We start from the raw sequence: 13,337 nt of genomic DNA, 5'->3' as shown, positions 1-13,337 counted from the left end.
CAGCCGTGAGGAAAGGTGGGTCCAAGCGGGGAGCAGCGGGAGCGAGGCGGGGAAGGCGGGCGGCAGCGCGGGCCCTCAGCGCCATCCCGGGCCCCCCCCGGCCCGGACGGGAGTGTTTTCCTTTCAGCACCCTTCTCGTCTCCCTCAAATGTTTTCTTAACGAGACAGCGGAGACCGAAAAGTCCCAGAAGGGACAAAGTGCTGCCCAGGGCATAAATGTAAAGCAGTGAGAAATGTTTCTCCCCGGACTTCCCTCATAGCTTAGCATGATATAAAAGTTTTCTGAATGAAAGTGTGATTTGTGAGGTGCTGGCAATGACACGTTATTGACAAAAGCACTGCATGTTTAAAGTAACATCTCACCGAATAAAGTGCTGTTCTGAGACAGTGTGAAGGTGGGAAGTCTGTTGGCCCGGCTGGCCACAGCAGCCTTACCTGACCTGTGTTTGTGGAAGCTGCAGAGGAAATCACGAGCTTCAGGGTTTATTAAGTAGAGCAAGTGATACGGAGAAAGCAAAAATATACAACTATATATGTATATAAATCTATTTAGGACTACTCATGAGATAAAAATCTAAAGCCTTTAATGCGTTTAAAGCTAACCACAGAGCCTTGTAAAACAGCTTCTTTTACAATCAGCAGAGTAGACCTGGATCTCCATCCACTAGACACAACTGTCAACCCCCTATGAAGCTTGCTGTGAAAGCTAATAGAGATTACTTTCTCGAAAGTTTGGTACCATCAGCAAAAGCACATCTCTGGAAGAGCAGAACATTATGTTCAGTGTCAAACATCTTGTAGATCACCACAGATGTTACCACCTTGGCTCTAAAATCTCAAGCATCAGTGGGAGCAAAGCTGGCAGGCATAAAGAAAAAGGGAAAAAAACAACACCCTGTATTCAAGCTGAATTGATGGTTACCATGTAGAGGAAATAGTATCTTGGGATAGAATCACTAAACTGATGCATTGTATTTGTCAGATTCCTAAACCTGTTGACTTTAACAGTGCTGTATTTTTTACTCAGGTATACTGTAATAGGGACAAAAATGGGGTCTACAGTTACATTTTTTAATAAGCCATAGGCACCTAAAATTGTAAGTATCTAAATCCACCACTGAAATTTAACATGAGAAGAACAGGTGTTAAACAGAATGTAGCAGAGACTCATTTACACAAAAGTGCACATGAAAAGTACAAGGTTGTCTGAGACAAGGTCAGAGCACATGAGAGTACAGTGGAAGAGAGTGGTCAGTCCTCAGAAATGATGCAAATTCAGATGCAGGGAGAACAGTGTAACTGAGTAAAGAAGACAGCACTCTTAAAAGGAGAGCTCTTGAATGTTAGGTGAAAAGAATATTGGAAGAAACAGAAGAAAGCAGCAAAACACTATTAGGATAAATAAATATATGCAGATTACCTAGTGAATTAAATACTGCTATAATAAAAATAAATTAAGTCAGTTTTTAAATTATGTGTAGAAATTAAAAAAAAAAAAAAAAGCCAGCTCAAAGCAAAGATGGGAAAGTGCTAAGAAGGGAGATGCAACAGAAAAAGCATTTTTTAAAAAAGTTTTTGAGCCCAGTCTTTACCCCAGTATCACCTATTTAATTCATCCTGAGCAACTGGCTGCTAAGCAGTGTGGCCCAACTGGATGGTAGTGGTGTGTTTTTTATAGTTAAGAAACAGCAAGTAATGATGCATTATGAGATTGTCCCATAAAAGCCCATAAGCCTTTATGTGAGTTTCTAGGACAGATAAGGGACTTCCCAGCAGCGATGAGCTGGAACAAGGGTAAGATCAGCCACTGATGTCCTCCCTGCTGCTCGTTGCTACCATAATTGATGGCATTAGTTCAAAGAAAGTTTATAGAACTTTGATGCAGACTGTGTTGCTGATAATGTCGTAGTCCATAGTATCTTCAGAAAGCTACAAATTCAGAGACTATTTTGTCTGGCAAAACAGCTGGCCGGGCAAGCTTAACATCAGTTGTGACAAAATGTTACCTTGTAGCAGAGGTACTTAAGAAAAAAACCACAAAAACAAAACCACAAACAACAAACCACCAGTGCATGAACAACAGAGAGGTCAACCTTGATACTAGAAAGTGATTGAAAGCTGCAACAATTTTGAGTGCATTTTTTTTCACAGTAACTGATACTTAGTGGTTTTAGCTTTGTTTTTGTTTCCTCACTTGTCTGGTGAAAAACGGGTAACAGCATTTTCTCTTTTTATAGGTAAGGAATATTTTTGTAGGAAACATTACACTTGTATGAATTTAGTATAAAGTGCAAAGATTCATAGGACACTGTAAAATAAAAAATAGGGCTTAAGGAAAGGATGAAAAGAGTATGGAATATATCCATCATGGATGAAGCAGAAGTCCTATGGAAAGCATCACTTATCTTCTTGTACTTAAAATGACTATCCTAACAGTGTGCTTAAAGGAACCACATTACACAACCAGTGGAGACAGCATTGAAAGTATAGTCAATATTTTCTTGAGGTTTTTTGGGGTTTTTTTGTTGTTTTTTTTTTTTTTTTTAGTTTATTAGGTCTGTAGAGTAGACATGTCTCACTTATTTTTCCATGCCTTTAGCTGAAATGGTGGGTATGATAGCTTTTAAGAAATAATGGTGCAAGATGCTCTTTGTTCATTATTTAAAAAACTTGAGTGAAGACTCAAGTCTTTCTAGGCTGAAATCTTGTACCCTTTTATGTTGATCTGTCATTTCATATAGAGTTCCCTTGAAATAATTGGATTGCTGGTAAAATAAAATGCAGCCTGAATAGGAATAATATAATGTTGTGCCAACATAAAGCTGTGCAGTATGGCATATGTAAATGTGGGTTTTTTTGGTCACCTGGTAATTATTCATATTTGTACATCAGATGTATATTTTTATATAAACAGGTTCAGAGTGGAAAACAAGTGTGGGACAGTGTGTAGACCATCTACAAACAGAAGGAAAGAGAAGACCTACTGTTTAAAAAGAAAGAAAGAAAAAGTGCTGCATGTACAGAACCTCAATCAGCCTGAATGGCATTAACAAAGGATTCATTTGAACAGATTAAGTGGCTTATCACAGCTGCATGGTGAGTTTTACAGATCACTAATTTTTTTAACTAGAATCACTAAGATACACTCATCTATTAATTTAACAGTAATGAGAAATAACCAGTTAAGTAATTTGTAGCCTGTCATAAATTTGTTAAGCCTATACAATAATTTATTGTATTTTATTTCAATTGCTGGTCTATAAGTTTGTACCATTTAAATTTCAGGTACTAAACAACTTAAATTGTAGGAAACAGGAACTATAATTCTGAGGTCTGTTTCAAGAGACAAGATATTCCTGCATTGTAGTGATTAACGTGTTTGGAGAAGAAAAAGTAATTACCAACTCAAACCTGAATGCCTGTCCCAGAATAATTTTGCAGATAAAGGAGAATTATTAAAAGGCATGAAGAAAACTTTTAGAGACTATGATGGAGCTGTGCCAGGAGTTCTTTCTGGAGGAAAATGATCCTTAGTAGAACATTATGATCACTGTTGCCAGGAATCTTCAGAGTGGTGTGTGGGATCAATGATTCCATCTCTGTAATACTTTCTAGGAAAAGTCAGTGAAATTTTCCATCTTTCTTGAGTTCTTTATAAAACTTCATGCACCAGGCTTTCTAGGAATGTGAAATTACGCTTTTCTAGCTAGGAACCTGGCCCAGCAAATGTGCCTTGCTTGAATCTGACACTCATGATACCAGGCAGACTTGGCTCATGCTAATATGCTTGAACTCTCTCCAGTGTCTTTTTCATGTTTCTTTTGTTTGTGCAAACCCAGGCTGCTTGTTATTCAGTTGTTCCCCAATGTAGCAGCCTTCTATCCCAGCCATCTCTCCAAGGCAGCTCTTCTTGCCTTTTTTCTGCATTATTTGTGAATAATTTACCTCTTACAGTCTTGTGCTGACTTGTGTAAATGGGCAAGGTCTGTCTAGCTTCAGGAAGCAGGGATTTTGAAATGACATAGAACAATCTGGCAAACACATGCCTGCTGTTCCTGAGTGGAAAAAGGAGAGACTGCAGCGCCATACATCAAGAACAGTATCATCAGCTTTCCATTTCACTTGTGCAAGGTCTTGATGGCAGCTTGGCATTTTCTTAAATGAAAAATAAACCATACCTGGCCAAGGTTGATACAGAAAAAAATACTTACAGAGACTAAGTTCAGAAGGTTAGAAGAAAAAATGGCCTTAAACTAGTAATAATCACAACACAAACAAATACTATTGTCTGCTAGCTAGTGTTCCTGTGATGTTAAATCCTTTCTATGCAAACTTATTTGATGTATTAAATGACGAACAACTGGGATGTACAAAACTTCACCATTTACTGCTGTAGCTGATAATCTGGAAGCTTCACATTGTTTAATCAGTCCTTTGTTTCAATTTCTTCTCAATATTCATCCCATGGCGTCTGCGGAGGTGCAGAAATCTGTCTGGAATGGTTTCTCTCTGGACACTCCTAATTGTGGGATTTGACATAGCTTACAAGGGGGAAATTGCAACAACTTTTGTATAGTCCTTTTTATGCCCATCTGTTTGTACTCAGTCTCAAAAATCCAAAAAGACAAATACGTATATTGTGTGCTGACCTCTTCTTGGTGGTACATACCCCTTATAAATGTACTCCTTTCCTAAATAATCACCCAAAAAAAGGAATTAGCGTAAGAGGATAGTTTGAGTTGGAAGGGACCTTTAAAGGTCATCACCTAGTACAACTACCCCCCTACAGTGAGCGGGGGCATCTTCAACTAGATCAGGTTGCTCTGAGCACTATTCAACCTGACTTGGAATACTTCCAGGAATGGGGCATTGTGGGCAACCTGTTCCAGTGTGTCACCACTCTTGTCATAAAACAATTATTCATTATATCTGGTCTAAATCTACCCTCTTTCAGTTTAAAACCATTGCCCCTCATTCTATCACAACAGACCCTACTGAAAGTTTGTTCCCATCTTTCTTATAAGCTCCCTTTAATTATTTAAAAGCTACAGTGAGATTTCCCTGGAGCCTTCTCATCTCCAGGCTCAACAATCTCAACTCTCTTAGCCTTTCTTCATAGGAGAGGTGTTCTAGCCCTCTGATCATTTTTGTGGCCCTCCTCTGGACTCACTGTAACAGGTCCATATCTTTCCTGTAGTGAGACTTAAATCATGTGTACACACTTCTCACATTTTAGAGGCTACCTTCTTGTGAAGGTTGGATGTTGGAAGTCTGGTTTTAATTTAGTTTTCTGCTTCTTTTAAATCAGGTGTCTGCTGATTGCTTTTTCAGCACAAGAAGTTGATGGGGTAAGTGACATTGATATTTACTTCAGACAGTTGAGAGGTAGGATGGTATATTTAAAGCAAGTAACACTACATACACCAAAATTATCTCTAGTTCTATGGGAAAATTGTGATGTTTCTTTTAGTATTTCTGCAGTTCTCACTCACTTTTCTGTCCCTGTTGCTCAGCTTAACTATTTTGTAATTTTCTCCTAGGGATTTTTCTAGATTCTTTGGCATATTTAGATGCCTTGGGAAGGCTGCATGTAAAAAAAAAACAAACAAACTACTCATGCACTCAGTCTGTCTCCTTCCTAATGAAGTCCCTTTAACAGCTCTACATTATAGCATATACAAAAATCCTTCTAGCTTTCAAGACTATTTTTGTATGTTAGCCTAGATCCTAAACTGGCCTCCCTGTACATTTTAATCTCTCGGAAGCCAAAATTTCACATATAATATAGTCTTGATATCTACTTTAGTTCCCTCTCTGTACTGTCCTCCATATTAACCTTGTTTTTGCAAAGCCTTCACTGAGACTCAAATCCATGCTCTTAGTTTCTTTCAAATATTTAAAAGCTCTTTTTTTTGTTTGTTTCTCCCTGCAAAGTCATCCCTTTTTAGTTGAATTTTTGAAAATTAATTACAAAAAAATAATTTTGTTCAACTAGAACAAAGGTTAACAGCTTATGTGTTATTAGACAATTGCTTTCCATTGACATTCCAGTAGAGATAAAGTTTTTAATAACTAGGTGAGAGACTAGTGTGGAGTAGATTAGTAATTTCATGGGAAATCCAGTGCATGAAAGAGAACCAGTCTGTGAGAGACCATTGTACCTTGTTCTGAGATTTAGGAGTACCAGATATTCTAAAAATAATGTAGATAGACAGAACAGAATTTTTTCTCCTTATCTAATATTTATCAGTGTTTTCTCCTTGGCAATTTGAAGTATGAACCTATTGTGTTCTGTTGGCTCTTAAAACAAGTAACAAAACAATGTTGACCTTGATTAAAATGAAATCCACACTGAGCAAATGTTCTCATGTTATCACTGTTTACTAGTTATACTAAATTATTCTTAAATCTTTTAAATCCTTGTCATCCTTTTCAAAACCACTTTGCTAATTTACACAAATTTGAAAAAAAAAAGTTACCTAGTGGCTATTTCAAGCATCTAAGTGAGTTTAGAAATGCACGTGGTGTGTATAATTGGTATGTGTTTGACACTACACTTCGGGAAATAGAAAAGAGTAATATAATAATGTTCACTTACCACACAATGAATCTACTGAATGTACATTTTGCTATGTTTTAGTTTCCCTGAATATGCTTTTATTCCTTATTGCAACCTGATGAGATAAAGTAGTCATTTCTTTGACATTAAGAAGAAAATTATGGAAAATTTTAATAGAAGAAATAAGGAAATTAATGGCAGGCAGTGCATAATTACATCATGCACGTATTTCTTTTATCATTTAATAGGCAAGAATTAAATACAAAACTTCATTAGCTGAGTGGGCTTGCTGCTCTTCATCCTGTTTTGCCTTTTATAATTTAATGACAGTTAAACAATCTTCTAACATAATGAGATGGGTTGCAAATTTCACATTATTACAAATTAAAGTCTGATTCAGTTAAAAGCCTGTTTCGTAGTTGTGTTTAGCTGTCATGTTTAGCATTACTTAACCTAACTTGCAGGTGATGTCTTTCACCCTCTACAGCAACAGTAATGAGCTTTTGCTTATGGCTTCTACTTGGCAAGCATGTTTATGCTGATGAGAGGTTCAAGAAGGTTAGGAGGATTTGAAATGTAATATTGATGCGTGCATTCTATCAAGCAAGCATTGGAAAAGGTTCATATCTGTCAAGCTGAAGAGCTACACAATATTCTGATGTTTGCTACTGTGCCAAGTTTCCTCATCAGCAGGAACTTGGCCTGTGGGTATGCAAGTGTAGCCAAATCTTTTGCCATAAATATAATCCCATTGGACAATATGTCCAGCTGACAATATTTGATGAAGTGGTTGTCTGCTGCATATTAATAAATCTATAAACTTTCAATTTTTAGGGGGGATATGCGTATATTGACCCGTGTGGGGGACAGGATTGTTCAGTTTGTCGGTGCTTTCCAGAAAAAGGATCAAGAGTAAGTGATTAGAACTAATTTTAATTACTGTTGTAAATACTGTTCATTTTGTGCACAGTGTGGTTCTTTAAAATCAAGATGCTTGACTTATATCAATAAATCAATATTCAGATATTGACAAGTCTGAATGTAACAAACTAGCAAAATTCTCTCACTGGTATGAAGTACAGCTATCACTGAAGGAAGTTAAGATTGTTTGTAAGCAGGTTTGCTTGTAAATCAACTTTGTAATAGTAGTGGTGCCTTTTTTGTGTTAAGGATTCTTTGAGATCAATCTAGCAGCTAGATAAAGGTCATCCTTCATATATATTAAATATGGAATTAGGATGCTTAGGAATTGATGCTCCTTTTCTACTAAGAGGCTGGTTAAAAGAATGTCTATGCCATTTACTGGTTTTATTTTGGAAGAGGTTAGAGGCTTTTCATTTTACCAGTTTAATGCACTAAGTATAAACATTGTTAATTGAAATACAGTTCAGTGGTGGCTAGTTTGTTATCTTGGCTGTTCTTTCTCAAAATCCCTACCTATGTAGTGATAGCAAACAATTTAAATGTTATATGAGGAAAGGACTGTTTATATACATGCTGTGATTAGTGAACAAGTGAAAAAATGTCAGTTAAGTTAAACTGTCCAACTATTAATAATAAAGTTCAAGGTTAGAAAGCTTGGATCAGTTTTTAGGAGAGCTGCACGCCCCATTTGTGTACAACCTGAGTCACCACAAAAGCAAGACACACTTTTTCCTTCCTGTGCTTTTGCAGTTAGCTGCATGCTTTGCTGTGTCATGATCACTGCCCTGGTGTCCTTGGATCCTTTCCTAATCCACCAGGATTATGTCTATATGAAAGTCCCCCATGCTGTAGGATTTTCATAATAGGGGCCTAGGATATGTCTATCTCTGTAACACTATGTTAACAAAAGGGCACCCCAGGAAAAGTATTTTGACTAGCAGCATTGCAGTGTCTCTCAGTGCTACTGAATAGACTGTTTTTGGATACCAAAATCCTGGTCTAAAGTGCCATTTAAAAACAACTGACTTTAAAACTAGAGGAAATTTCCATTATTCCAGTGGTCTCTCAGTAGCCTGGAAGTTCTGAATTAAATGCCCATAATCAGTCAATATTAAATACTCTGCAGTTGTTATGGCTCTTTCCTAAGCTTTCCTCCCCACCACAGGCAAACTGAACTATGATTCAGGTGTTTGCAGCTGGTTTTCTTAATACTTCAAAGATCTGGACCTGAGTGCCAAATAAAAGCATAATAAACATTTTAAAATAAATTCAATATCATTATGCAAATGTAAGTCTGAGAACTGTACTATTTCTGAAACAGCTCTGAAATATATATGCACACTGATGGATGAAGTTTATCCAATGTAATATGAATTTATATTTCATGCAATCATTTATATTAATTAATATGCAAGAATTAGAAGTACTTATCAGACCCCACATGAAATACGGCTTAACTAAACACCACTTCAGATAGATTGTTGCAAATATTTTCTATACTGGTGTATGGTGATGGATAATTTTCTATAGAATCACTCAAACTCTTTTTCATCCTACAATCCTGTTGCTTTTTAAACTTTGCTGTGCTTTGCCTTTACACTCTGACACAATAACTTTGCTTTACTAGTTTTTGTGGAGACTACTCGTTACAAAATAAAATATGTGTTTATCTTATTGCTAGCTTTCCTAGAATGCCAAACATCTGCTTTATCTACTTTTCTGTCTGAATCCTGCTCCCAGGCTGGTTTCTCAGAGTTCTGCATCTTCCTCAATCCTGTCTTTAAAGTGCAAGAAATAAATGATCATTGAAAGCCTCAGACACTGTACACTATGCAAACCTAAAATTTCAGAAGTGTACAGTTTATTAAATAATCCTCCTTTGTAATGAAGTTGAGATAAGGGCAAAAGTATAAATTTGGTTGCCTAGCACCACATTTTTTCCTTTTTCACTATTTAACACAGGCTAGCTGTCAAAATTAAGGATGAGCTGGCCCCTCCAGCAAACAGTTGCTGAAAGCACAAGAAGATTTCAGAATAATCATAGACTCACTGGCAAAAGGCAATGGAATGATAATCTTGTCCAGACCAGCTGGAAAGCCAATGTTACAGCAGCCCTTGGAGTTAACAAGTCTTTATCCAACTGCAGGATCAGAGGTTTTTACAAAGGCTGAATGAGAAAGGCAGCATCTAAGCGAGCTACATCAGGATAGGTATTGAGTTACATTGACATACGTAGACTAGACCACTTACTTTTACTTCTGTTTATTTCTTAATCTCTTTCACCACAAGGAGTCAGATGTAGGGTGTTCTCTTAATGATTTTCCATTGAACAGGGTAATCAAAGATTTACACGAAGGCAAGGGCAAATTGTCTCATTATTGCACTGCTACAGTGTCATTTATGTTAGAAACACACAAGGTCAGGCTTATTACAAATTAATTAAACATGTTATTCAAAGTCTGAGATAGATGTCATAGGTCCAACTTAGAAGTCACAATTTGACATCTGAGTAAGAACCTAAGCACTTTGCTTTGCACACAGCCACTGGTGACTTCCCTACATCCTTCTCCACACACTAACAGAAAGGAGATTTTTTGAGAAGTCAGAATATCTATCTGCTGATGAAACAGCAGTTGTGTAGTGTTCCAGCTAAGGGGTCCCCATCTGATACGGGTTTCACTTTGTCAGCAGACTGTGAGGAAAATATTGTTGCTAGTTCCATTTCAGGGATTTTTGTTGACATATAAAATGCTATGACAGGTATTTGATGATGTTTGCATTTTACAGATTTTAGAATGTTACCTTCCTTTTTATACTTCCAGTGGAAGCATTGCCCACTGGAAGTTTAGCTAGTAAAGTGAACAAACATGCTACTTCTATGTTTGGAGCAGACTGCTATTCAATCCATAAAAAATATTTCTACTAAAATTAAGGTAGAACAAAAGTCTCAGAGATAGCTTTGTTTATTTGTAATTACCATTGAGAAGCAAAGTAAATTTTGTAAGACTAAAAACACTGACATAACTGTAGCTCTTATTCTTAACATCTCTCACAAAAATAAAAAAAACTAGGGTGATAGACACACCTAAAATTAAACTCCTAAATGACATTCAGGTTTATGGGTCAATTAGAATGGGTGTCAGGAGCGTGGTATACTCTCAAGTTTCCATAGGAAACTAGGACTCAAATCTTGCTCTGTTGTCTTTGGCATAAGGACCTTTGTCTCTTTTTTTGAATGCAGTTTCAGTATGATTAGTTAAAGCTGTGGTTACCAGAGCAGTATAAGAAAACTGTGCAGCTGACTGTTAATGCATTAGGAATTAAGATCATAGAATCACAGATTTTGCCTTTGAGCTGCCCATCCAAAAATCTTTAAAATGTCAATCTAGAAAGCCTTTTTCATTGTAAGTAGACAACATACATGAGGTTTTAGATAGAAAAAAGATGATCATGGAAGTAAGAAAAGGAAACTGCCAGGGCCACTCCTGAATGTATTGAAATTGGGCAAGTTGGAAGAAAAAACAAATAGCTGAACTTTTATTAAATATTTATATAAAATCAGTATACTTGCACATTGGTTGCTATGTTTGGTTTTGGAAGAGCTTGTGTACCTGTTTTTTTTAATTTCTCTTAACCTTAGATAACTGTGCTATAGAGAGATTTGCACTACTATTCTTTAGCAAGAAATCACTGTCTGAAAAACATTCTGGTCACTATTGCTAGTAGTATCTCTCACTCTGGATATCATTACAGTTGTCCACATCACAATGAAAGTTTGACTGCTGTTTAGTTATTATTGCAACCACTGTTGGAATTAGTTTTACATTATATTATTTCTCTTTTGATCTCATGTAACAACTCAAAAGGACTCTTTCTGCCATAAGACCATTAAACTGTGCTGTTAAATTTCTATGTGCATATTCTGGGCTGGTATACATACTCAAGTAAGAACTATAGAACAGATAAATGAGAGGAGAAAGTCATTAATGAAAGTATATACACCAGTAAGAGTTCTGCATGCTTCTTGGTGCCAGTCAGGAGCAACCAAGACTTTCTGCTCCCTCTTCTTTCCCAGTCAAGATGTATGGTCTTGCAGGCAGCAGTAGCAGTCAATGTTTTTCATTAGAGGCAAACAGTAACTTCATTGTTTTAATTTTTCTTCCCCTCTTCCTCTTTGATCTCACATTAAGTCCATGATTTTAATTTTCTCCTGATAGGTCCAACAGACAGTGAAATCTTTCCTCCATTTCCCTGTCTTTCTCTGACTAGGGAAGTTGTTTCCTTGGTAACTCCTGCAGTGTTGCATCAGAGACCTCTAAAAATGCTGGCTGCTCTAACAGAATTTAGATAGCTAAAAAAACGTTTGCAGTTAGCACTGACCAATTATAAACCTGTCCTGTGCTGACCCCAGAGTTTGATCCCACTCAATTCCTTTGCCTTTGTTTATAGAGTTAAGTAGATTTAGAAAGCAAGCGTCTATTCATGACCCAACCTGATCTAGCTTCTATGAGATCATGTGAAATGCCTGGAGCAAAGCAAATAATAAATATAACTCAGCAAGACCAATGTTGGTTCTTTTGCGGATGAAGCAAGTGGCCTACTTTCATACCAGTGTAGTGAAGAACCTAGCAAACAGAAATCTGAGAGAGAGGTCTTGCATTTTCTGGCATACAGTGTCTAAGGAGTAAGAATTCACAAGATATATTTAGTTAGTTGATTGTCACAGGTAAGTTAGAAAGTCACTGGATGTATAACTTCAGGGTAGTGGGATGAGAATGGTAACTTTTCACACTATAATAGCTCTGTATCCTCAGTATCTCTTCTCTTGCCACATCTCCCTAAAACAGACCTGATGTGAGTTGTCACATGTCCCTAGTAGATCCTCTGGGCTCACTGAGTCCAGTTTAGAGCAGCACGTAAGCATATTCAAGATTCATGAACTGGGAAATGAAAACATCTGGTTTGGGGCACTTAAAAATCACACTTTCTTTCATGTCAGTATGCAATGGCAGTCAGTCATTCACATGGAATATCCAGCACTTTTGTTTGAATTTTCAAGTTTCACGCTTGAGAAATTAATATGTAAAATCCATCTATTTGGTCTCAAAGACACACGCTTAGTTGAATCCACTATCAAAGATACATACACACTAGTATCTGAGGAAACCCAGACCTCTCCCACTATTTGCCTCATTCTTACTAATAATTTTCCCCAGTGTATTAGCTATGATAAAGTTTTAAAATACAAGATCCCTGAGGCCAGTTCTGCATTTCTGTAGTATTTCACTTACAGTCACTGAGAACCATAGAAAAAAACATGTTTCTTATAATTGCTGAGAACTATAGACCTAAAGAAATGAGACCCCTAGATCTATATCTGAAGCAGACCACACATCTTTTTATAACTGGGCAGAGCAGTAGGCAGTTTTCTGTCTCCAGAAATTAGGATTTGAACGGGTAAGAAATGGAGCCTGCTTACCAGAATGCAGAAGAGGAACAGGACCACTCTACTCTCCTCACTGTAACATCTCTTTGAGGCTGCTCTTCATATACAATGACCAGCTACAGTATCTGTAAATTAGAATTTTTCATATTAGACATTTTTCCAAATTTTTCAAAAGTTTTAGTCTTGTTAAATGATTCCTCCTTTTATTCATGAGTATCTTTTTTTCCCTTAATACTTTTGGTTTCCCTGCTCCACCATACCAAAAATAGTATTTTTCTTAGTTGCTGCAGATTGTTAAGCTTCTCCACATCAGAAAAGACAAAACTCTACAAATATTATTTTTCATAGATTTGCATCAACCGAAAATTGCCAATCAGTGACTTGTTTCAATAAAATTAATCAGAGCAA

General features: G+C 36.8%; 1 protein-coding gene across 1 annotated transcript in view; it reads left to right on the top strand.

Annotated features, from left to right (window-relative positions):
* The first annotated feature begins 2,993 nt into the window (after positions 1-2,993).
* COL4A4 (collagen type IV alpha 4 chain) overlaps positions 2,994-13,337 on the top strand; it is a 63,388-nt gene continuing 53,044 nt past the window's right edge. The window contains exons 1-3 of the mRNA XM_051626504.1: positions 2,994-3,096; positions 5,309-5,348; positions 7,394-7,471. Of these exons, the coding sequence (XP_051482464.1) occupies positions 3,041-3,096; positions 5,309-5,348; positions 7,394-7,471 (174 nt within the window). The 5' untranslated portion in view covers positions 2,994-3,040. The remainder of the gene's footprint in view (positions 3,097-5,308; positions 5,349-7,393; positions 7,472-13,337) is intronic.

The sequence above is a fragment of the Apus apus genome, chromosome 8, assembly GCF_020740795.1.
Source record: "Apus apus isolate bApuApu2 chromosome 8, bApuApu2.pri.cur, whole genome shotgun sequence".
Taxonomy (NCBI): Eukaryota; Metazoa; Chordata; class Aves; order Apodiformes; family Apodidae; genus Apus; species Apus apus.
This window is presented reverse-complemented; position numbering and strand designations above follow the sequence as displayed.